Raw genomic sequence first — 20,542 nt, 5'->3', positions numbered from 1 at the left:
AAGGGTCTGGGGGGTTCCTAAGTTGGACCTGAGGATCCCTAGAGGGGTCCTGGGGGTCCCTAAATTGGACCTGGAGTTCTTCGAGGGGTCTCGGAGGTCCCTAAAGGGATCCTGGTGGTCCTAGAGGGGTCCTGGGGGGTCTCCAAAAGGGTCATGGGGGCTCTGTAGGATCCGTGGGGGTCCCTAAAGAGGTCCTGGGGGTCCTTAAAGAGGTTCTTATGTTCCTAAAGGGGTCCTGGGGGTCCCTAAAGAGGTTTTTATGTTCCTAAAGGGGTCCTGGGGTTCCCTAAAGAGGTCCTGGGGGTCTCTAAAGAGGTTTTTATGTTCCTAAAGGGGTCCTGGGGGTCCCTAAAGAGGTTTTTATGTTCCTAAAGGGGTCCTGGGGATCCCTGAAGAGGTTCTTATGTTCCTAAAGGGGTCCTGGGGGTCCCTAAAGAGGTTCTTATGTTCCTAAAGGGGTCCTGGGGGTCCCTAAAGAGGTTCTTATGTTCCTAAAGGGGTCCTGGGGGTCCCTAGAGGGTTCCTGGGGGGACTTAGAGGGATTCCGGGGGTCTCTCAAGGGTCTCCCACGGGAGGGGGCAGAGCCGCGCGCGCCGCGGAAGCCGCGCCTTTTATGCAAATGAGCCAACACAGCACCCTATGGACGCCATTCACGCCGAAGGAGGCGGGGTTATGCGAATAAACCAACGCACCGTCCAATCAGCCCGCAGACCACCCCCCTCCCCCCGCAACAGGAAGTGGGCTGCCTAGAAAAGCCACACCCCTGCGCATGCGCCTGTAGCGCTCCCCGTGCCTTTTTGGCCCACCCCTCGCCCGGAAGTCGTGGGGCGGCACCGGAAGTGCGGGCGGCCCGGGTATAAAAGCCGCGCGCAGGCGCCGCCGTTCTCTCTTTCGCGCACGGCGAGGTGAGGGCGGGCGGGGGAAGGCCGCGGCGGGGCCGGGCCGGGACTGGGCCTCGCTGCCCACCCCCGGACACCCCCCACGCCCCAACCCGCTCCTCTGTGTCTCCCTCAGGTCCCTGAGCCGCCATGGGCCGCCGCCCGGCGCGATGGTGAGCGGCGTGACGTCACACCGGGGCCGGTGACGTCGTTCGGGGCTCGTGACGTCACGGGGGCCGGGGGGGGGCTCTGCTTTTGACCCCCTCCCCCATCGAGCCCTATTGCCCCTCTGACCCCTATTGCTCCCTCCCTTTTTGCCCCCTCCCCTATTGCCCCCATCACCTCCTCCCTTTCTGCCCCCTCCCTTTCTGCCCCCTCCCCTATTGCCCCCATCGCCCCCTCCCTTTTTGCCCCCTCCCTTTCTGCCCCCTCCCCTATTGCCCCCATCGCCCCCTCCCTTTTTGCCCCCTCCCCCATTGCCCCCTCCCTTTCTACCCCCTCCCCTATTGCCCCCATCACCCCTCCCTTTCTGCCCCCCTCCCCTATTGCCCCCATCGCCCCTCCCTTTCTGCCCCCTCCCTTTTTGCCCCCTCCCCTATTGCCCCCATCACCCCCTCCCTTTCTGCCCCCTCCCCTATTGCCCCCATCGCCCCCTCCCCTATTGCCCCATCACCCCTCCCTTTTTGCCCCCTCCCTTTCTGCCCCCTCCCCTATTGCCCCCATCACCCCCTCCCTTTCTGCTCCCCTCCCCTATTGCCCCCTCCCTTTCTGCCCCCCGATTACCCCCCCCCATTTTGCCCCTCTCTCCTTTTTGCCCCTTCTGTTCCCCCATCCTTATTGGTCCCTATTACTCTCCTTCACTATTGGTTTTCTCTCTATTGCTCTCTCTTTTTTGCCCCCATTCATCCTTTTCCCTCCCCTTATTGCCCCTTTTACCCCTTTATTGCCCCTTTTACCCCTTTATTGCCCCTTTTACCCCCTCACCTTTTATCTTTACCCCATCGCCCCCCCTTGTTATTGCCCCCCCTGTTTTTTCATCGCTGACACTATTTCCCCCCACAGGCCCCTTCTCCTGCTCCTCTGCCCCCTCTCTCCCCGCTCCCCTCTTCTTTTACCCCCCTTGTTGCCCCCACCCCCCTAAATACCCCCTCCCTTCCTGCCCCCCCCTCACTTTTGCCCCCCCTTTCAGTTACAGATACTGCAAGAACAAACCGTACCCCAAGTCTCGCTTTTGCCGTGGGGTCCCTGGTGAGTCCCAGCCCCAAACCCTCCACTCTCAGCCTGAGGGGGGTGGGGGGGGCATTTGGGGCCCCCCCTAATTCTTGGGGTCCCAGTTGACCTTTCCCCACCCTTCTTTTTTGTGTCCCCCAGACCCCAAAATCCGCATTTTTGACCTGGGACGGAAGAAGGCGAAGGTGGATGAGTTTCCGCTCTGTGGGCATATGGTGTCCGACGAGTACGAGCAGCTCAGCTCCGAGGGTGCGTCTGCGGCGGGGGTTTTGGGGTGCTCTTGGGGGTTTTTGGGGTGCCCTTGGCCTCTAGAGGGTAATTTTCAGGAGGTTTGGGGGAGTCTTCAATGCCTCTTGAATTTTGGGGGGGGGAAGTCTTGGGGTCTGGGGGGTATTTCTCGGTTTGAGGAAGCCTTGGGGCACTGCGGCGGGTTTTAGGGTGACCTTAAGGGGCTTGGGGTGCCCCGGGGGCATTTAAGGGGTTCCACCTGGGTTTTTGGGGTGCCCCCGGGGCGTTTAAGGGGTTCTGCTTGGGTCTTTGGGGTGCCCCGGGGTGTTTAAGGGGTTCCACTTGGGTTTTTAGGGTGCTTTTGGGGTCTGGGGGGCAGTTCTTGGGAGCTTAAGGGGTTCCACCTGGGATTTCGGGGTGCTCCTGAGCTTTTGGGGTACCCCTGGGGTTTTTGGGGTGCCCCTGGGGGGCAGTTTTCAAGGTTTGTGCTTTGTGGTTTCGAGCAATCCTGTAGGACTTTAAGAGTCGTACGTGACATTTTGGGGCCCTCCCGAGGTCTGGAGGACCCCCTGGATTTTGGGGGAGCCCCTGGGGTTTGGGAGGTGCTTTTTGGGGTGCCCCTGACCCCCCTCTTTTCTATCCCCCCCCCCCCAGCTCTGGAGGCCGCTCGTATCTGCGCCAACAAATATATGGTGAAGAGCTGCGGGAAGGACGGATTCCACATCCGCGTCCGCCTCCACCCCTTCCACGTCATCCGCATCAACAAAATGCTTTCCTGCGCCGGGGCCGACAGGTGGGGGCACCCCAAAAACCTCAGCGGCACCCCAAAACCCGGGGGGGGTACTCCTTAAATGAAAGGGGGCGCCCCAAAAATCTCAAGCACCGAAGCACTTCCGCACCGAAGCACTCGAGGAGTCTAAAATCCCAGTGTGTTCTTGAATGCCCAAATTCACAGAGGGTTCCCCGAAATCCGGGGGGGCTCCCCCAAATCCTGGGGGGGCTCCCCGAGCTCTCTGGGGATACCCTGAATTCCTGCGGGCACCCCAAAACCCCAAGGGCTTCTCCCACCCAAATCCTAGAGATGCCTGGAATCCCCGGGTCTTCTTGAAAGCCCAAATTCACAGGGGGCTCCCCGAAATCCTGGGGAGTTCCCCCAAATCCTAGGGGGCTCCCCAAAATCCTAGGGCGCTCCCACAACTCCTGGGGGTTCCCCAAAACCCCCAGGGGTACCCCAAAGATTATGGGGGCTCCCCGAAACTTGGAAGGCTTTTCTGGTCCTGTGGGTCTTTGAAACCCCAGGGTGGTCCTCCAAACTTCTGTGTCTACCCGCAAAACCCCAAGGACCCCCCAAAACTGGGGGGGGGGGCTCCCCAAAATCCTGAGGGTGCCCCAAGAGCCCCCCAAAATCTCTGGGTCTCCCCCAAACTGTGCGGGAGATCCCAGTCTACGGCTATTTCTTGACCGCACCTGGGACCCCCATAAACTTCAGGAGTAGCTTTTTGGGGTTCTATAAATGCTTTATAGGTTTTAGGGGTGTCCCCTCACCAATTTTGGGGTCCCCCCCATTGTTTCCCCCCCCCGCAGCTAATTAAGCCGGCCGTGGCCCCCCCAACTGTGGGTCCCGGCGTGCAATGGCTGCGCATAACGACCCCCCCGGCTGTGTAGGGCCCCCCGCGAGCCCCCCACTGCGGGGAGCCCCAAGGGGCTGGGGGCACAAACACCCCTGGGGGGACCCCAAAGATTTGGGGGGGCAGTGGAGGGAAGGGGGCTGTTCCCTTCCGTGCTCCCCTCCATCCTCCCCCCCAATTCCTCTCTCCAGGTTGCGGGCAGGGATGCGTTTGTGGGGCTTTTGGGGGTGCTGGGAGGGGTTTTGGAGGTGCAGGGAGGAGTTTTGGGGTGCTGGGGGGGTTTTTGGGGGTGCTGGAGGGGTTTTGGGGGTCCCCTGACATCCCCCCCCCATTTTTACCCCCCCTCGAGACTGCAAACGGGTATGAGGGGAGAAATCTGTGGGTGCTCTGAGAGTTCAGGAGGTTCTGGGGCTGCTGGGGAGGGGGTTTTAGGGTGCTTGGAGACTTTTGGGGGTGCAGGGATGGTTATTGGGGTGCTGGAAAGGTTTTGGGGGTCCCCTGATCCCCCTCACCCCATTTTTACCCCCCCATGAGACTGCAGACAGGGATGAGAGAGAGATCTGTGGATGCTGTGAGAGTTTAGCAGGCATTGGGGAGCGTAGAGAGGGGGTTTTTTGGGGTGCAGGGATGGTTTTTGGGGTGCTGAGAGGTTTTGGGGGTCCCCTAACCCCCCCTCACCCCATTTTTAGCCCCTCTCACCCCATTTTTACCCCCCCATGAGGCTGCAGACGGGGATGAGAGAGAGATCTGTGGATGCTGTGAGAGTTTAGGAGGCGTTGGGGAGCATAGAGAGTGGGTTTTGGGGTGCCGGGAGGGGTTTTTTTGGGGTGCCGAGTGGGTTTTGGGGTCCCCTGACCCCCCTTTCTCCCCATTTCCCCCCCCCAGGCTGCAGACGGGGATGCGCGGGGCCTTCGGGAAGCCTCAGGGCACGGTCGCCCGCGTCCACATCGGCCAAGTGATTATGTCCATCCGCACCAAAGCGCAGAACAAGGAGCACGTGGTGGAGGCCTTGCGACGCGCCAAGTTCAAGTTCCCGGGGCGCCAGAAGGTATTGGGGGGCCCTCGGAGGGGGGTTGGGGGTTTGGGGGGGCCCCCGTGTCCCCCCAAATTAGCCAAGCCGCCCTTTTCTGCTTGGGAGGTTGAGAAAGGGTATAAGAAAAGGGGGTTTTGGCTTCTGAAGCCTTCGCTGAGGGGCTTGGAGGGGGTGATTTGGGGGTTTTGGGGGGCTCTGGGCGTGGGGAGGGGTTTTGGGGGGCAGGTGATGGGGTTTGGGGGGCTCCATGTCCCCCCCAAATCGGCCAAACCGCCCTCTTCCACCTGGGAGGCTCACAAGGAGATAAGAAAAGGGGGGGTTTGGCTTCCTAAGCCTTCACTGAGGGGCTTGGAGGGGGTGATTTGGGGGTTCTGGGGGGGCTCTGGAGGTGGGGAGGGGTTTTGGGGGGCAGGTGATGGGGTTTTGGGGTTCCCCTGCGTCCCCTCAAGCCGCCCCCTTTCCACCTGGGAAGCTCAGGACAACGGGGGGAGCATTTTGTGCCCCTAAATCTGCACTAAGAGGGTTTTGGGGGGGGGGTCTCAGGCTTTTTGGGGTACCCCTCACCCCCTCCTAGGGCAGGCAGAGGATTTGGGGGGGTTCCACTTGGGTTTTTGGGGTGCCCCTGGGGTGTTTAAGGGGTTCCACTTGGGTTTTTGGGGTGCCCCTGGGGCGTTTAAGGGGTTCCACCTGGGTTTTCGGGGTGCCCCTGGGGCATTTAAGGGGTCCCACTTGGGTTTTTGGCGTGCCCTGAGTCACCCCAAGATCTCCAGGCTGTTCTTTTTGCCCTGGGCAGCTTGGGGGGGGTGGAGGGGCATCCCTCAGGTTTGGGGGGGCTCAGGCTTTTGGGGTACCCCTGACTCCCCCCCACCAGGGCAGGCAGGGATTTTGGGGGGGCTCTGAGTCACCCCAAATCCTTTAGGTGGGTGCGATGGGCTGCACTGAGGGGTTTTTTTTTGGGAGGGGGGAGGCAGGGGGGGAAATCTTTGAGTTTTGGGGGTCCCCTTAACCCCATCCCCCTTTTATTTTGGGGGGGTCCCCCCAGATCCACATCTCCAAGAAATGGGGGTTCACCAAATTCAACGCCGACGCCTTCGAGGAAATGGTGGCCCAGAAACGTTTGATCCCCGACGGCTGCGGCGTCAAATACGTCCCGGCCCGGGGACCCCTCGACCGCTGGCGGGCGTTGCACGCGGCCTGAGGGCCCCCCCAAAAACACCGCGGGAGGGGGGACCCCCAAAAACACCAGGGACCCCCCCCAGCGACCCAGGAGAGGGGGGACCCCCCAAAGTGCCCCCTGTGCGCCCCCAAACCCACAGGGAATAAAGGGCTCCTGGGGCCGCGCGGAGTCGGTGCCTCGTTTGGAGGGGGGGGTAATTAGTGGGGGTGGGGGTAATTAGTGGGGGCGGAGGGTAATTAGTGGGGTTGGGGGGGTAAAGGGGAGGTAATTAATGGGGGTTGGGGGTTTTAAGGGAGTAATTAATGGGGTTGGGGGGTTTAAAGGGGGTAATTAGTGGGGTTGAGGGGTAATTAGTGGGGTTGGGGGGGTTAAGGGGAGGTAATTAATGGGGGTTGGGGGTTTTAAGGGGTAATTAGTGGGGGTGGGCGGTAATTAGTGGGATTGGGGGGTTTAAGGGGGTAATTAGTGGGGTTTAAGGGGGTAATTAGCGGGATTGGGGGGTTTAAGGGGGTAATTAGTGGGGTTTAAGGGGGTAATTAGTGGGATTGGGGGGTTTAAGGGGGGTAATTAGTGGGGTTTAAGGGGGTAATTAGCGGGATTGGGGGGTTTAAGGGGGTAATTAGTGGGGTTTAAGGGGGTAATTAGCGGGATTGGGGGGTTTAAGGGGGTAATTAGTGGGGTTTAAGGGGGTAATTAGTGGGATTGGGGGGTTTAAGGGGGGTAATTAGTGGGGTTGGGGGTTTTAAGGGGGTAATTAGTGGGGTTTAAGGGGGTAATTAGTGGGATTGGGGGGTTTAAGGGGGGTAATTAGTGGGGTTGGGGGGTTTTAAGGGGGTAATTAGTGGGGTTTAAGGGGGTAATTAGTGGGATTGGGGGGTTTAAGGGGGGTAATTAGTGGGGTTGGGGGGTTTTTAAGGGGGTAATTAGTGGGGTTTAAGGGGGTAATTAGTGGGGTGAGGGTTTTAAGGGGGGGTAATTAATGCAATTAGGGGTTTTAAGGGGGTGATTGGGGGTGGGGTTGGATTTGGGGGGGCAGGGGGGGGATTGGGGGGGTGTGGGGGGGTTGTATTTAGGGGGGGTTTAAGGGGGTGGATTTTGGGGTTCCCCCCCAGGATGAGAGGCGTTGAATTCGGGGTTCAATGAGTACAAATGAGGCTTCGCTTTATTCCCCCCCAAAAAATAAACCCCAAACCCCCCAAAATAACCCCAAAAACCGCCACATTCACAGACACCAATGGAGGGGGGGGGACCCCAACTCTTGTGCTTGGGGGGGGGGCAAATAAAGGGGGGGAACCCCCAAAAAAGGAGCCGCCCCCCCCAGCTCCAGGGACCCCAAAGTGGAGGGGGACCCCAAACAACTTGTGGGGCAGAAAGGGGAGGGGCACTGAGGGACCCCAAACTCAACTTGGGGGGCAGAGGAAAGGGGGACCCCAAAAGCTACAGGGGAGCCCCCAAAGTCAAGTGTGGGGGGGGGACACAACTCAAAGTTGGAAACCCCCCCAAGACCCCGACTTGGGGGCAGAGGGGGAGGGGGGCAAAGTCAACTTGGGGGGCAAAGGCAGAGGGAAGGGACCCCAAAACTCGACTTGGGGGGCAGGGAGAGCACCAAAAGTGTAGGGGTACCCCCAAACCCAACTTGGGGGGCACAGACAGAGGGAAGGAAGCCCCAAACCCAACTTGGAGGGCACAGACAGAGGGAAAGGAGCCCCAAACCCAACTTGGGGGGCACAGACAGAGAGAAGGGAGCCCCAAACCCAACTTGGGGGGCACAGACAGAGGGAAGGGAGCCCCAAACCCAACTTGGGGGGCACAGACAGAGCGAAAGGAGCCCCAAACCCAACTTGGGGGGCACAGACAGAGGGAAGGGAGCCCCAAACCCAACTTGGGGGGCACAGACAGAGGGAAGGGACCCCAAAAGTCAACTTGGGGGGCACAGACAGAGGGAAAGGAGCCCCAAACCCAACTTGGGGGGCACAGACAGAGGGAAAGGAGCCCCAAAAGTCAACTTGGGGGGCACAGACAGAGGGAAGGGAGCCCCAAACCCAACTTGGGGGGCACAGACAGAGGGAAGGGAGCCCCAAACCCAACTTGGGGGGCACAGACAGAGGGAAAGGAGCCCCAAACCCAACTTGGGGGGCACAGACAGAGGGAAAGGAGCCCCAAAAGTCAACTTGGGGGGCACAGACAGAGGGAAAGGAGCCCCAAACCCAACTTGGGGGGCACAGACAGAGGAAAAGGAGCCCCAAACCCAACTTGGGGGGCACAGACAGAGGGAAAGGAGCCCCAAAAGTCAACTTGGGGGGCACAGACAGAGGGAAAGGAGCCCCAAAAGTCAACTTGGGGGGCACAGACAGAGGGAAAGGAGCCCCAAAAGTCAACTTGGGGGGCACAGACAGAGGGAAAGGAGCCCCAAACCCAACTTGGGGGGCACAGACAGAGGGAAGGGAGCCCCAAACCCAACTTGGGGGGCACAGACAGAGGGAAGGGAGCCCCAAACCCAACTTGGGGGGCACAGACAGAGGGAAGGGAGCCCCAAAAGTCAACTTGGGGGGCACAGACAGAGGGAAAGGAGCCCCAAAAGTCAACTTGGGGGGCACAGACAGAGGGAAAGGAGCCCCAAACCCAACTTCGGGGGCAAAGACAGAGGGAAAGGAGCCCCAAAAGTCAACTTGGGGGGCACAGACAGAGGGAAAGGAGCCCCAAACCCAACTTGGGGGGCACAGGCAGAGAGAAGGGACCCCAAAAGTCAACTTGGGGGGCACAGACAGAGGGAAGGAAGCCCCAAACCCAACTTGGGGGGCAAAGACAGAGGGAAAGGAGCCCCAAAAGTCAACTTGGGGGGCACAGACAGAGGAAAAGGAACCCCGAAAGTCAACTTGGGGGGCACAGACAGAGGAAAGGGACCCCAAAAGTCAACTTGGGGGGCACAGACAGAGCGAAAAGAGCCCCTAAACTCAACTCTTGGGTCAAAACCAGATGGAAAATGACCCCAAACTCCGACTTGGGGGTTCCCAGGCGCCCCCAAACCCTGGCGCCCCCCCCCTTGTGGGTCTCCGCGCGGCTCTCAGACGGTGGTGACGGAGAGCAGAGGGTTATAGACGCGGCCGCCGTCGGGCGCTCGCGCGCCGCGCGCCAACATCTCCTGGATGGTCACCCAATTGTCCAGGATGCGCCGACTCCTCTTCCGCACCGTCCGGCGGCCGCTGTTGGGGGGCCCTTCCGAACCCCCGTTTGTCGCCGCCGCCGTTGCCGCCTCCGCGCGGCCGTGCAGCAGCATCTCGCGGCGGCGCCGCTGCTCGCGGGCGCGCGCCAGGTGCTGCTTGCGCTGCTCGCGGCTCCAATAGCGCCCGGTTTTGAGCTCGCTGCGAGCGTCGTCGTCGGTGGTGGAGCCGCCGCCGCGCTCCTCCAGGATCTTAATGGCGCGCGCTTTGAGCAGGCGGTCGCGCCCGGGGCGTTTGCCGCGAGCCGATTTGGCGGCGGTGGCGGCGTCGTGCGGCGGCGTCGGCGTCGTCTGGGAGGCGCGAAGGAGGAGCGGCGAACTGCGGCAGCTCTCGCCGGTGTTGTAGGCGCTGGTGCTTTCGCCCTCGGGCGCTTCGGTGATGTCGGCCAACGCCGATTCGGCGCCGGCGGCTTCCAACCAGGCTCGGAGGCAGCGCTGGCGGAGGCGCTCCATCTTCTGCGCCCGTAAGAGGTGGCGCCATTTGAATTCCAAGTGGCGGAGCTCCTCCTCCAGCAGCGCCAGCTCGCCGCGACCCGAAGCCGCCGCGCTCAGGCGGCCGCGAAGGTGACGGTAGCGACGCAGCTCGGCCGCGCTCAGGCCCGGCATCGCGGCCGGCAGCACCGCGGCGTCCTCAGGATCGGGGGGTAATCCAGTTCCGGGTCTTCCATCGGGCGTGAATCCAGATGCCGGGTCTATTCCAGCTCCAGGTCTTCCATTAGACCCAAAGCCGGATCCGCTACCGGCTGCGGTTCGTCCATCGGGTGTGTATCCGGATCCTGGATTTGCTCCGGGTCTTCCATTGGACCCAAAGCCGGATCCACTACCGGCTCCGGTTCGTCCATCGGGTGTGAATCCGGATCCTGGATTCACTCCGGGTCTTCCATCAGGCGTGAATCCAGATCCAGGAGGAGCTCCAGGTCTTCCACTGGACCCAAATCCAGATCCACTGCTGGCTCCGGTTCGTCCGTTGGGGGTGAATCCTGATCCCGGGTCCATTCCAGCTCCAGGTCTTCCATTAGGTGCGAGCCCTGATCCAAGATTGGATCCGGCTCCAGCTTTTCCACCAGGCACAAAGCCGGATCCTGGGTTGGTTCCGCCTCCGGGTCTTCCCTCAGGCACGAATCCCAAGGCAGGATTGGTTCCAGTTCCAGGTTTTCCACTGGGTGCAAATCCGGTGCTGCCTCCGCCTCCAGGTCTTCCATCAGGCGTGAATCCCAATCCAGGACTGGATCCGTTTCCAGTTCTTCCTGGGCTTCCTCCACCTCCAGGTCTTCCATTGGACCCAAATCCTGATCCAGGACTGGATCCGGTTCTTCCCCCAGACGCAAATCCGGATCCGCTTCTTCCCCCGGGGGCGAATCCTGATCCCGAGTTCACTCCAGTTCCGGCTCTTCCCCCTCCGCGCCCCCCTCCGGAGCTTGAGCTCGATCCGGATCCGGGTCTTGCAGCTCCACTTCCAGCTCTTCCCACTCCGGATCCACCTCTGGGTCTTGTGGCTCCATTTCCGACTCTGCTTCCCGTTCCCACTCCGCTTCCAGGTCCGGACCTTGGTGCTCCACTTCCACTCTCGATTCCAGTTCCGGCTCTTGTGGGTGTGGTTCCAAAGCCGCTTTCTGCTCCGGCTCTTCCCCCTCCGGCTCCGAATCCACTTTCTGCTCCGGTTCCAGGTCTTCCTCCTCCAGTTCCAAATCCGGTTCCGGCTCTTCCCCCTCCAGCTCCGAATCCACTTTCCGCTCCGGTTCCGGCTCTTCCCCCTCCGGCTCCGAATCCGCTTTCCACTCCGGTTCCGGCTCTTCTTTCTGCTCCGGCTCCGAATCCACTTTCCGCTCCGGTTCCGGCTCTTCCCCCTCCGGCTCCGAATCCGCTTTCCGCTCCGGTTCCGGCTCTTCTTTCCGCTCCGGCTCCACTTTCCGCTGCGGTTCCGGCTCCGGGTTTTGGGGCGCGGGGTTTTGGGGGTGCCCCGGGCCGGGGGGGCCCCCGGGGGGGCCGGGGGGGGGGTGGTGTCGTCGCTCTCGTCGTTGCGGGCGCTCTCGTCCGTGCGCCCCACGCCGCTGTCGGGCTCCGTGCGGGCGCAGGGGGTGGCGGGGCTGGGGGGCTGCGGGGGGGGGGGGCGGGGGGTGAGGGCCCCCCCGCTGACCCCCAACTCCCAACGGACCCCCAAAACCCCACGTTTGCCCCCCACGATGCCCCTCTTCAGCTCCCCACAACCTCCTCGTTCCCCCCACCAGGAGCACCATTTGCCCCCCTCTGACCCCCAAGTGCCCCCACAGCCCCCCAAGTGCCCCCTCTGACCCCCAAGTGCCCCCCAAATGCCCCCTCCAGCCCCCCAAGTGCCCCTTCCGCCCCCCAAGTGCCCCCCAAGTGCCCCCTCTGCCCCCCAAATGCCCCCTCCAGCACTCCCAAGTGCCCCCTCTGACCCCCAAGTGCCCCCTCTGCCCCCCAAGTGCCGCCCCGGACCCCCAAGTGCCCCCCAAGTGCCCCCTCTGCCCCCCAAGTGACCTCTCTGCCCCCCAAGTGCCCCCCAAATGCTCCCTCCAGCCCCCCAAGTGCCCCCTCTGCCCCCCAAGTGCCCCCCCGGCCCCCCAAGTGCCCCCCCGGCCTCCCAAGTGCCCTCTCTGCCCCCCTAAGTGCCCCCCAAGTGCCCTCCAGCCCCCCAAGTGCCCCCCAAATGCCCCCTCCAGCCCCCCAAGTGCCCCTCCGCCCCCCAAATGCCCCCCAAGTGCCCCCCAAATGCCCCCTCCAGCCCCCCAAGTGCCCCTCCGCCCCCCAAGTGCCCCCCAAGTGCCCCCTCTGCCCCAAAATTGCCCCCCAGGACCCCCTTTCTGCCCCCCCCGGTTCCCTTATTCCCCCCCAGGAGCCCCATTTCCCCCCCCAAGGCCCCCCCAGAACTTCTTTCTGCCCCCCCCGCCCTTTCTGCCCCCCCAATCCCTTATTCTCCCCCTTACACCCCCCGGATCCCCAATTCCAGCCCCCCCCACCCCCGTACCCCCCTTTTGCCCCCCAAGTGCCCCCCAACCTGTCCCGGGGGGGTCCCCCGCAGCTCCTCCTCCTCTTCGGAGCCAAAATCATCCAAGAAGTCCTCGCGGTCACTGTCCTTCCAGCGCTGGGGGGGGCGGAAAAAGGGGGTGTCATGAACCCCAATAACCCCCCGGCACCCCAACATCCCCCACAGACCCCCAACCCCCCCATCTCCCCCCTCCTACGCCCTATGCCCCCCCAAAACTGAACCCCTGACCCCCACCCCGGGTTCCCCAGGAACCCCCCAAGAGCCCTCAGGGCACCCCCAGACCCTCTCAAGGACCCTCAGGACCCCCCAGACACCCCCAAACCCCCTCAGGAGCCCCCAGACACCCCCAACCCCCCCCCAGGAGCCTCAGGACCCCCCAGACACCCCCAAAATCCCCCCAACCGCCCTCGGGACCCCCCAAACCCCTTCAGTGCCCCCCAGAAACCCCCTCAAGGACCCTCAGGACCCCCCAGACACCCCCAAAATCCCCCCCAAGGACCCTCAGGACCCCCCAGACACCCCTAAAATCCCCCCCAAGGACCCTCAGGACCCCCCAGACACCCCCAAACCCCCCCAAGCGCCCTCGGGACCCCCCAGACACCCCCAAAATCCCCCCTAAGGACCCTCAGGACCCCCCCAGACACCCCCAAACCCCCTCAAGGACCCTCAGGACCCTCCAGACCCCCCCCAGACACCCCCAAACCCCCTCAAGGACCCTCAGGACCCCCCCAGACACCCCCAAAATCCCCCCCAAGGACCCTCAGGTCCCCCCAGACACCCCCAAACCCCCCAAGGACCCTCAGGACCCCCCCGCCCCCCCATACCCGACTTTCGGGGCGCGCCAGCAGGAGGGAGATGCTCGTTTGCTGCTCCCTCGTTAACGACGCCACCGCCTCCTCCCGGTCCTGTACCTCCACCCCATTGATCTGGATTGGGGGGGGCACAAAGTTGGGGTGTCAGTGGGGGGGGACCCCCCACCCCCCCCCTCAGGACTGCCCCCCCCCGGGGGGGCGCAGAGACCCCCCCAAAACCCCACCTGGACGATGCGATCGCCCTCGCGGATGCGCCCGTCTTTGGCCGCGATGCTGTTGGGGTTCACCTTAGGGGGGGGATAAAAAGGGGAGGGGGATCAGCACCCCCATATTTTTGGACCCCCAGACCCCAATTTCCCCCCCCAGGACCCCAATTTCTCACCCAAAACGCCTCTTTTTGAGACTTCTACCCCCCCTAAACCCCCATTTTCAGCTCCCTGACCCCCCAAACCCCCCTTTTTTGGGGTTCCCCCCCAAGTCCCCCCAGTCTCCCCCTTTTTTCCCCCCCCGAGACCCCAATTCCCCCCCCCAGGACCCCAATTTCCCCCCCAAACCCCCTCTTTTTGAGACCTCTACCCCCCCTAAACCCCCATTTTCAGCTCCCTGACCCCCTCAAACCCCCTTTTTTCGGGGTTCCCCCCCAGGCTCCCCCAATCTCCCCCCCTCCGACCCCCATTCCCCCCCCCAGGACACCAATTTCCCCCCCAAAACCCCTCTTTTTGAGACTTCTACCCCCCCAAACCCCCATTTTCAGCTCCCTGACCCCCCCAGCCCCCCCTTTTTTTTGGGGTTCCCCCCCCCCCGGTACCTCCCCCACGTAGATGCCGCCGTCCTCTTCGCCGTCTGTCCGGTAGCACACGGTGAGCCCCAACTTCTCCCGGTGATTCGCTTTCCACAATTCCACCTCCTGACCCCCCAAAAAATAAGGGGGGGACCCCAAGACAATTTTCCCCCCCCCCCCCCCCGAGGAGCTGCACCCCCAAAACCCCACCCACAGCCCCCCCTCTTCCCTCTATCCCCTCCCAAATGCCGTTCCCCCCCTTGGGAGGGATCCAAGCGTCTGGGTGCCCCCCCTTTGCACCCCCAAACCCCCCTTTTTGCTCCCCCAAACCCCCCTTTGCACCCCCAAACCCCCCTTTGCCCCCCCAAACCCCCCCTTTGCCCCCCCAAAACCCCCTTTTTGCTCCCCCAAACCCCCCTTTGCACCCCCAAACCCCCCTTTGGCTCCCCCCAAACCCCCCTTTGCACCCCCAAACCCCCCTTTTTGCTCCCCCAAACCCCCCTTTGCCCCCCCAAACCCCCCTTTGCTCCCCTAAATCCCCCCTTTGCCCCCCAAACCCCCTTTGCACCCCCAAACCCCCCTTTGCCCCCCCAAACCCCCCTTTTTGCCCCCCCCCCCACCTCATACTCCAGCTCCTCCGGGCGTTCGGGGTCCCCCAAATCCGGGGGGTCCAAATAGTCCTGGGGTTCCCTGGGGGGGGGGGGGAGGAAACACTCAAGGGGGGGTCCCTTTGCCCCCCACCCCCCCTCAGCCCTATGGACACCCCAATTAATCGCCCCAATCCTTGTTTTGGGGGCTCCTCTTGCCCCCACTTTTTGCCCCCCCCCCCGGACCCCCTTTTTGGGTCTCCCTGAACCCCCACAGTCCCACTGGGGACCCCAAATCCCCCCCCGGACCCCAATTCCCCCCCCCAGTCCCACTGAGGACCCCAAATCCCCCCCCCGGACCCCAATTCCCCCCCCCCCCGAGTCCCACTGGGGACCCCAAATCCCCCCCCAGGACCCCAATTCCCCCCCCCAGTCCCACTGGGGACCCCAAATCCCCCCCCCAGGACCCCAATTCCCCCCCCCCAGTCCCACTGGGGACCCCAAATCCCCCCCCAGGACCCCAAATCCCCCCCCCAGGACCCCAATTCCCCCACCCAGTCCCACTGGGGACCCCAAATCCCCCCCCAGGACCCCAATTCCCCCCCCTGGACCCCAATTCCCCCCCCCCAGTCCCACTGGGGACCCCAAATTCCCCCCCAGGACCCCAATTCCCCCCTACCCAACCCCATTTTAGGGCTCCCTGACCCCCCCAAGACCCCAATTCCCTCCCAGCCCCCCCAAACTCACTTCTCGCCCCCCCCGAAGCTGATATCGGTCTGAGTGCCGCTATCCACCAGCCCCCCCGCGCCCCCCCATGGCTGTAGGGGGTGGGGGGCGGCAGTGACGGTTGTGGGGGGGACAGGGGGGGCCCCATTGACCCCCCCAGACCCATTGTGGGGGGGTGCGCGGGGGCTCCGGCGTAAAACCTGCAGCACCAGCGGTTCGCGACCCCCCCGTGAGACCCCCCCTCTCCGCAGCGCATCCTTCCCGGCAACCTGGGGGGGGGACAGAAAAAAAGGGGGGTCAGGGCACCCTAAATCCCCCCCCCTCGACCTCTATAGAACCCCCTCACCCCCCCCCCAAGACCCCCCCCAAAATCCCCAAACCCCCAGGACCCCACCCAAAAAACACTGACCCCCCCCCCCCCTCAACCCCCTCACTTGGGGGGGGACGGACAGAAAAGGGGGGGTCAGGGCACCCCATATCCCCCCCCCAGGACCCTCCCAACCCCCTCATTTCGGGGGGGGGAAACAGAAAATGGGGGTCTCAGAGCCCCCCCCCCATCCATTGTCTGCTGCTCGCTCGGCAACGGTTGCCATAGCAACCAGTGGGGAGGGGGGCGGGGCCGGAGGGGGGCGGGACTCCACAGCCCCCCCCTCCCCAGGACCCTATAGAGCCCCTATAGCCCCTCAGACCCCCCCATAGCCCCCATAGGGCCCTATAGAGCCCCTATAGCCCCTACAGACCCTCCCAGCCCCCCCCAGCCCCTATAGGACCCTACAGGCACCCCCAGAACCCACCCTATAGGGCCCTATAGAGCCCCTATAGCCCCTCAGACCCCCCCATAGCCCCCATAGGGCCCTATAGAGCCTCTATAGCCCCTACAGACCCTCCCAGCCCCCCCCAGCCCCTATAGGACCCTACAGGCACCCCCAGAACCCACCCTATAGGGCCACATAGAGCCCCCATAGCCCCTCAGACCCCCCCCCATAGCCCCCATAGGGCCCTATAGAGCCCCTACAGACCCTCCCAGGCCCCCCCCAGCCCCTATAGGACCCTACAGGCACCCCCAGAACCCACCCTATAGGGCCACATAGAGCCCCCATAGCCCCTCAGACCCCCCCCATAGCCCCCATAGGGCCCCTATAGAGCCCCTATAGCCCCTCAGACCCCCCCATAGGGCCCTATAGAGCCCCCATAGCCCCTCAGACCCCCCCCCATAGCCCCCATAGGGCCCTATAGAGCCCCTATAGCCCCTACAGACCCTCCCAGCCCCCCCCAGCCCCTATAGGACCCTACAGGCACCCCCAGAACCCACCCTATAGGGCCACATAGAGCCCCCATAGCCCCCATAGGGCCCTACAGCCCCCCCATAAGGCCCCTATAGTCTCCTCCGACCCCATACCCCCCCCACAGGGTCCCCATAGCCCCCTATAGAGCCCCCATAGCCCCCCCCAGCACCCCCATAAGGCCCTATAGCCCCCCTTGAGTCCCCATAGAACCCCCCCCAACGCAGTCTATAGGCCCCTACAGACCCCCATAGCACCCCCAGCCCCCCCTATAGGTGCCATATAGACCCACCGTATTGCCCCTAAGGCCCCTACAGCCCCCATAGGTCCCGTAGCGACCCCTCTAGAGCCCCCTCAGCCCCTTATGGAGCCCCTATCGCCCCTTATATCCCCCCTCCCCACCCTTACAGACCCCTGCATTCCACTATAGACCACATACAGTCCACTACAGAGCCCCCACAACCCGTTACATCCCCCCCTCAGTACCTTATAGCTCTTTATAGTCCCTCTATATCCCTTCACAGAGCCCCTATATCTCCCTACATTCCTCCTACAACCCCTTATAGCCCCCTATGTCCTCCCATCGCCCCCCATAAGCCCTCATAAAGCCCCTATAGCCCCTTATATCCCCCTATATCCTCTTACAGAGCCCCTGTAGGCCATTATATCTCCTCCATACCTCCCAGAGACCCCCTATATCCCCTTGTACACCCCCTATAGCCCCCCTATAGCCCCTCACGGACCCTCTGTAGCCCCTTATATCCCCCTACAGACTCCTCGTATACCCCTTATGGCCCCTTACAGAGCCCCTATAGCCTCCCCAGACCCCCATATCTCCTCTATAGACACCCATAGCCCCCTTATATCTCCCCTATAGACCTTTATACGCCCCCTATTTCCCCCGTATGCCACACAGACCATTACAAACCCCTTATATCCCTATAGAGCCCACACAGACCCTTATAGACTCCCGTATACGCCCCATAGACCATTATAGACTCTGTATATCCCCTCATATCTCTGCTATAGCTCCTTAGAGAGCCTCCATAGACCCTTATACAGCCCCTATATCCCCTATATCGCCCCCATAGACCCTTACAGACCCCTTACACCCCCATACCCCCTCATATCACCCCTATAGACCCTTATCTCACCCCTATAACCCCTCATCGTGCCCCTACAGACCCCCACAGACCCCCTACACTCCCATACCGCCCCCATATCCCCTTATTTCACCCTATGGCCCCTTGTCTCGCCCCTATAGCCCCCATACCGCCCCTATAGCCCCTTATCTTGCCTCTATAGCACCATACAGACCCCATATCGCCCCTATAGCCCATTCTCTCGCCCCTATAATCCCCTATAGACCCCATACCGCCCCCATAGCCCCTTCTCTCACCCCTATAACCTCTTTATAGACCTCACACTGCCCCTATAGCTCCCCTACAGACCCCATACCACCCCCATAGCCCCTAATATCACCCCTATAGCCCCCATAGCCCCTTCTCTCACGCCTATAGCCCCCCATAGACCCCATACCGCCCCTATAGACCCCCTATGGACTCCATACCGCCCCCACTGCCCCCTATATCCCCCCATATACCCCATACCTCCCCCATAGCCCCTCCTCCCGCCCCTATAGCCCCCCTATAGCCCCTCCTCCCGCCCCTATAGCCCCCATAGCCCCTTCTCCCGCCCGTATAGCCCCCCTATAGCCCCTCCTCCCGCCCCTATAGCCCCCGTATAGACCCTATAGCCCCTATAGCCTCCCTATAGCCCCCCTATAGCCCCTATAGCCCCCCTATAACCCCCCTATAGACCCCTATAGCCCCTATAGCCCCCCCTCCCGCCCCTATAGCCCCCCTATAGCCCCCCTATAACCCCCCTATAACCCCTATAGCCCCTCTTCCCGCCCCTATAGCCCCCTATAGCCCCTATAGCCCCTCCTCCCGCCCCGATAGCCCCCCTATAGCCCCCCCCTCCCGCCCCTATAGCCCCCCTATAACCCCCCTATAGCCCCTATAGCCCCCCTATAGCCCCTATAGCCCCCCTATAGCCCCCGTATAGCCCCTATAGCCCCCTATAGCTCCCCTATAGCCCCCCTATAGCCCCCTATAGCCCCCCCTCCCGCCCCTATAGCCCCCCTATAGCCCCCTATAGCCCCCCTATAGCCCCCTATAGCCCCCCCCTCCCGCCCCTATAGCCCCCCTATAGCCCCCGTATAGCCCCTATAGCCCCTATAGCCCCCCTATAGCCCCGTACCTGCCGGGCCGCCCGGTGCCGCTGCTCCTCGGCGCTCCGCACCACACAGAGGTTGCAGCCCATGGCGGGGCCGCCCCCCGCCCCGTTCCTCCCCGGGGCCCCCCCCGGACCTCGGGGACCCCCCGGGATTCCACACCTCCTCCCCCCCCCCCCACCTTTCCCCCCCACCCCCGGTTCAGCCCCTCCCCCCCCTTCCCCCGCGCTCGGGGCCGCGGCCCCCCCGGTGCCCCCCGGTGCCCCCCATCGGGTGGGTGAAGGCGGGGGGAAAGGGAGGGGGGGAACCCCGCTCCGGTGCTAACGGGGTTCGGGGCCGCGAGCGGAGAGCGGCGGCTCCGCGCCCAGGGGGCGGGGAGGCCACGCCCACTGCGAGACCACGCCCACACAGACTGAGCCCGGCTGGCCACGCCCCCTCCCATATGACCACGCCTATACATAGGCCGCGCCCGGAGCCACCGCCCCCCACCCCGGTCTGGTCACGCCCCCACGTCCCCCAAAAGCCACGCCCCTTTATGAGACCCCCCCACCGTCACATGACCACTCCCCTCCCATGTGACCATACCCACAAAGGAGGCCACGCCCCCAGCTGTGCCTTGTTCGGTCACGCCCCCTCTCACATAACCACGCCCACAACATGAGATCACGCCCCCCCGCGGGACAAAGGACCAGACCACGCCCTCTTCATCAAGCCACGCCCCTTCCTTTAACCACGCCTCTTTTTTTGACACCGCCCCTGCTCATATAGATATACCTGTTCGCTCTGGCCACGCCTCTTTCCATATAACCACGCCTCTTTTTTATGACCACGCCTTCTCCCACAGACCCCGCCCACTCAACAGGGCCACGCCCCTTCTTCCTGGCCCCGCCCTTCCCCCCAAAATCTCCCTTTTTCCCGTTTCGTCCTTTATTTCACTCGCGGGTTTTAGGGTTCGGGGCCCCGTTTTTTGCGTTCCTGGCCCGGGGGGGGGGGGGGGGAGGGGGAGGGGGTGCACAGAACGTATGGGATCCATAGGGGGCGGGGGGGGGGGGGTGGGGGGCACGGCACACACACCGGGGGGGGGGTTGGGGGGGGGGCGCTACCACAGCTACGACACCAATTTGGGGGGGTCTGGGGGATTTGGGGTTTGGACTCCCCCAAATTAGGGGGGGCGGGGGGGGTTGGGGGGGATTTAGGGTGTCGGGGGGGATTTGGGGTTCAGATCCCCCCAAATTGGGGGGGGCGGGGGGGGGGTTGGGAGGGATTTAGGGTCTCAAGGGGGGATTTGGGGTTCAGATCCCCCCAAATTGGGGGGGGGGCGGGGGGGTTGGGGGGGATTTAGGGTGTCGGGGGGGGATTTGGGGTTCAGATCCTCCCAAATTGGGGGGGACAGAGGAGTTTGGGGGGGACTTAGGGGTCATAGGGGGGATTTGGGGGTCACGGGGAGGGTTTGGGGGGGGTCGCCAAGGCCGCGCCGTGAGATGCATTCAGATAAGGGGGGGGGGAGGGGGGGTTGGGGGCCTCCCCTGAACCCCAAGTAATTGGTGGGGGCTCAAAGGGGTGGGGGGAGGGGGGGCACCCCCCTTCTTCTCCCCCTCCCCCCCCCAATTTGGTCCATTGAAAACCCCGGGACCCCCATTTTTGGCTCTTTGGAGTTCCCCCCCCCATTGCAAGGGGGTGGGGGGGGGGCACTTGGGGGGTCCCCCCCTTTTTTTT

At 63.1% G+C, this 20,542-nt stretch overlaps 2 protein-coding genes and 1 non-coding gene across 3 annotated transcripts; 2 read left to right on the top strand and 1 right to left on the bottom strand.

Moving 5' to 3' along the window:
* Positions 1-862: 862 nt before the first annotated feature.
* On the top strand, positions 863-6,251 carry RPL10 (ribosomal protein L10). The gene is made up of 7 exons (XM_054052172.1): positions 863-905; positions 1,015-1,051; positions 2,068-2,126; positions 2,250-2,357; positions 2,991-3,129; positions 4,850-5,012; positions 6,040-6,251. Exons 2-7 carry the CDS (start codon positions 1,029-1,031, stop codon positions 6,193-6,195), a joined length of 648 nt encoding a protein of 215 aa, XP_053908147.1. The 5' UTR covers positions 863-905; positions 1,015-1,028; the 3' UTR covers positions 6,196-6,251.
* On the top strand, positions 3,915-4,055 carry LOC128849742 (small nucleolar RNA SNORA70). The gene has a single exon (XR_008447469.1). It is a non-coding gene; the product is annotated as a small nucleolar RNA SNORA70 (small nucleolar RNA).
* Positions 6,252-9,024: 2,773 nt separating the features above from the next.
* Positions 9,025-18,988, bottom strand: PDZD4 (PDZ domain containing 4). The gene is given in 9 exon segments (XM_054052270.1): positions 9,025-10,593; positions 10,595-11,489; positions 12,411-12,497; positions 13,226-13,327; positions 13,438-13,500; positions 14,022-14,120; positions 14,615-14,684; positions 15,329-15,576; positions 18,853-18,988. Coding segments are annotated over 9 exon segments (2,982 nt in total). The 5' UTR covers positions 18,916-18,988; the 3' UTR covers positions 9,025-9,238.
* Positions 18,989-20,542: the final 1,554 nt, after the last annotated feature.

The sequence above is a fragment of the Cuculus canorus genome, chromosome 32 (assembly GCF_017976375.1).
Source record: "Cuculus canorus isolate bCucCan1 chromosome 32, bCucCan1.pri, whole genome shotgun sequence".
NCBI classification, from domain to species: Eukaryota; Metazoa; Chordata; class Aves; order Cuculiformes; family Cuculidae; genus Cuculus; species Cuculus canorus.
Note: the sequence above shows the minus strand (reverse complement) of the source record. Positions and strands in the feature narration are given on the sequence as shown.

Coding starts and splice junctions, on each gene's coding strand:
- RPL10 (XM_054052172.1), top strand. CDS start 1,029: ATGGGCCGCCGCCCGGCGCGATG. Junction 1,052..2,067: donor GGCCGCCGCCCGGCGCGATG/GTGAGCGGCGTG, acceptor CCCCCCTTTCAG/TTACAGATACTGCAAGAACA. Junction 3,130..4,849: donor TCCTGCGCCGGGGCCGACAG/GTGGGGGCACCC, acceptor TCCCCCCCCCAG/GCTGCAGACGGGGATGCGCG.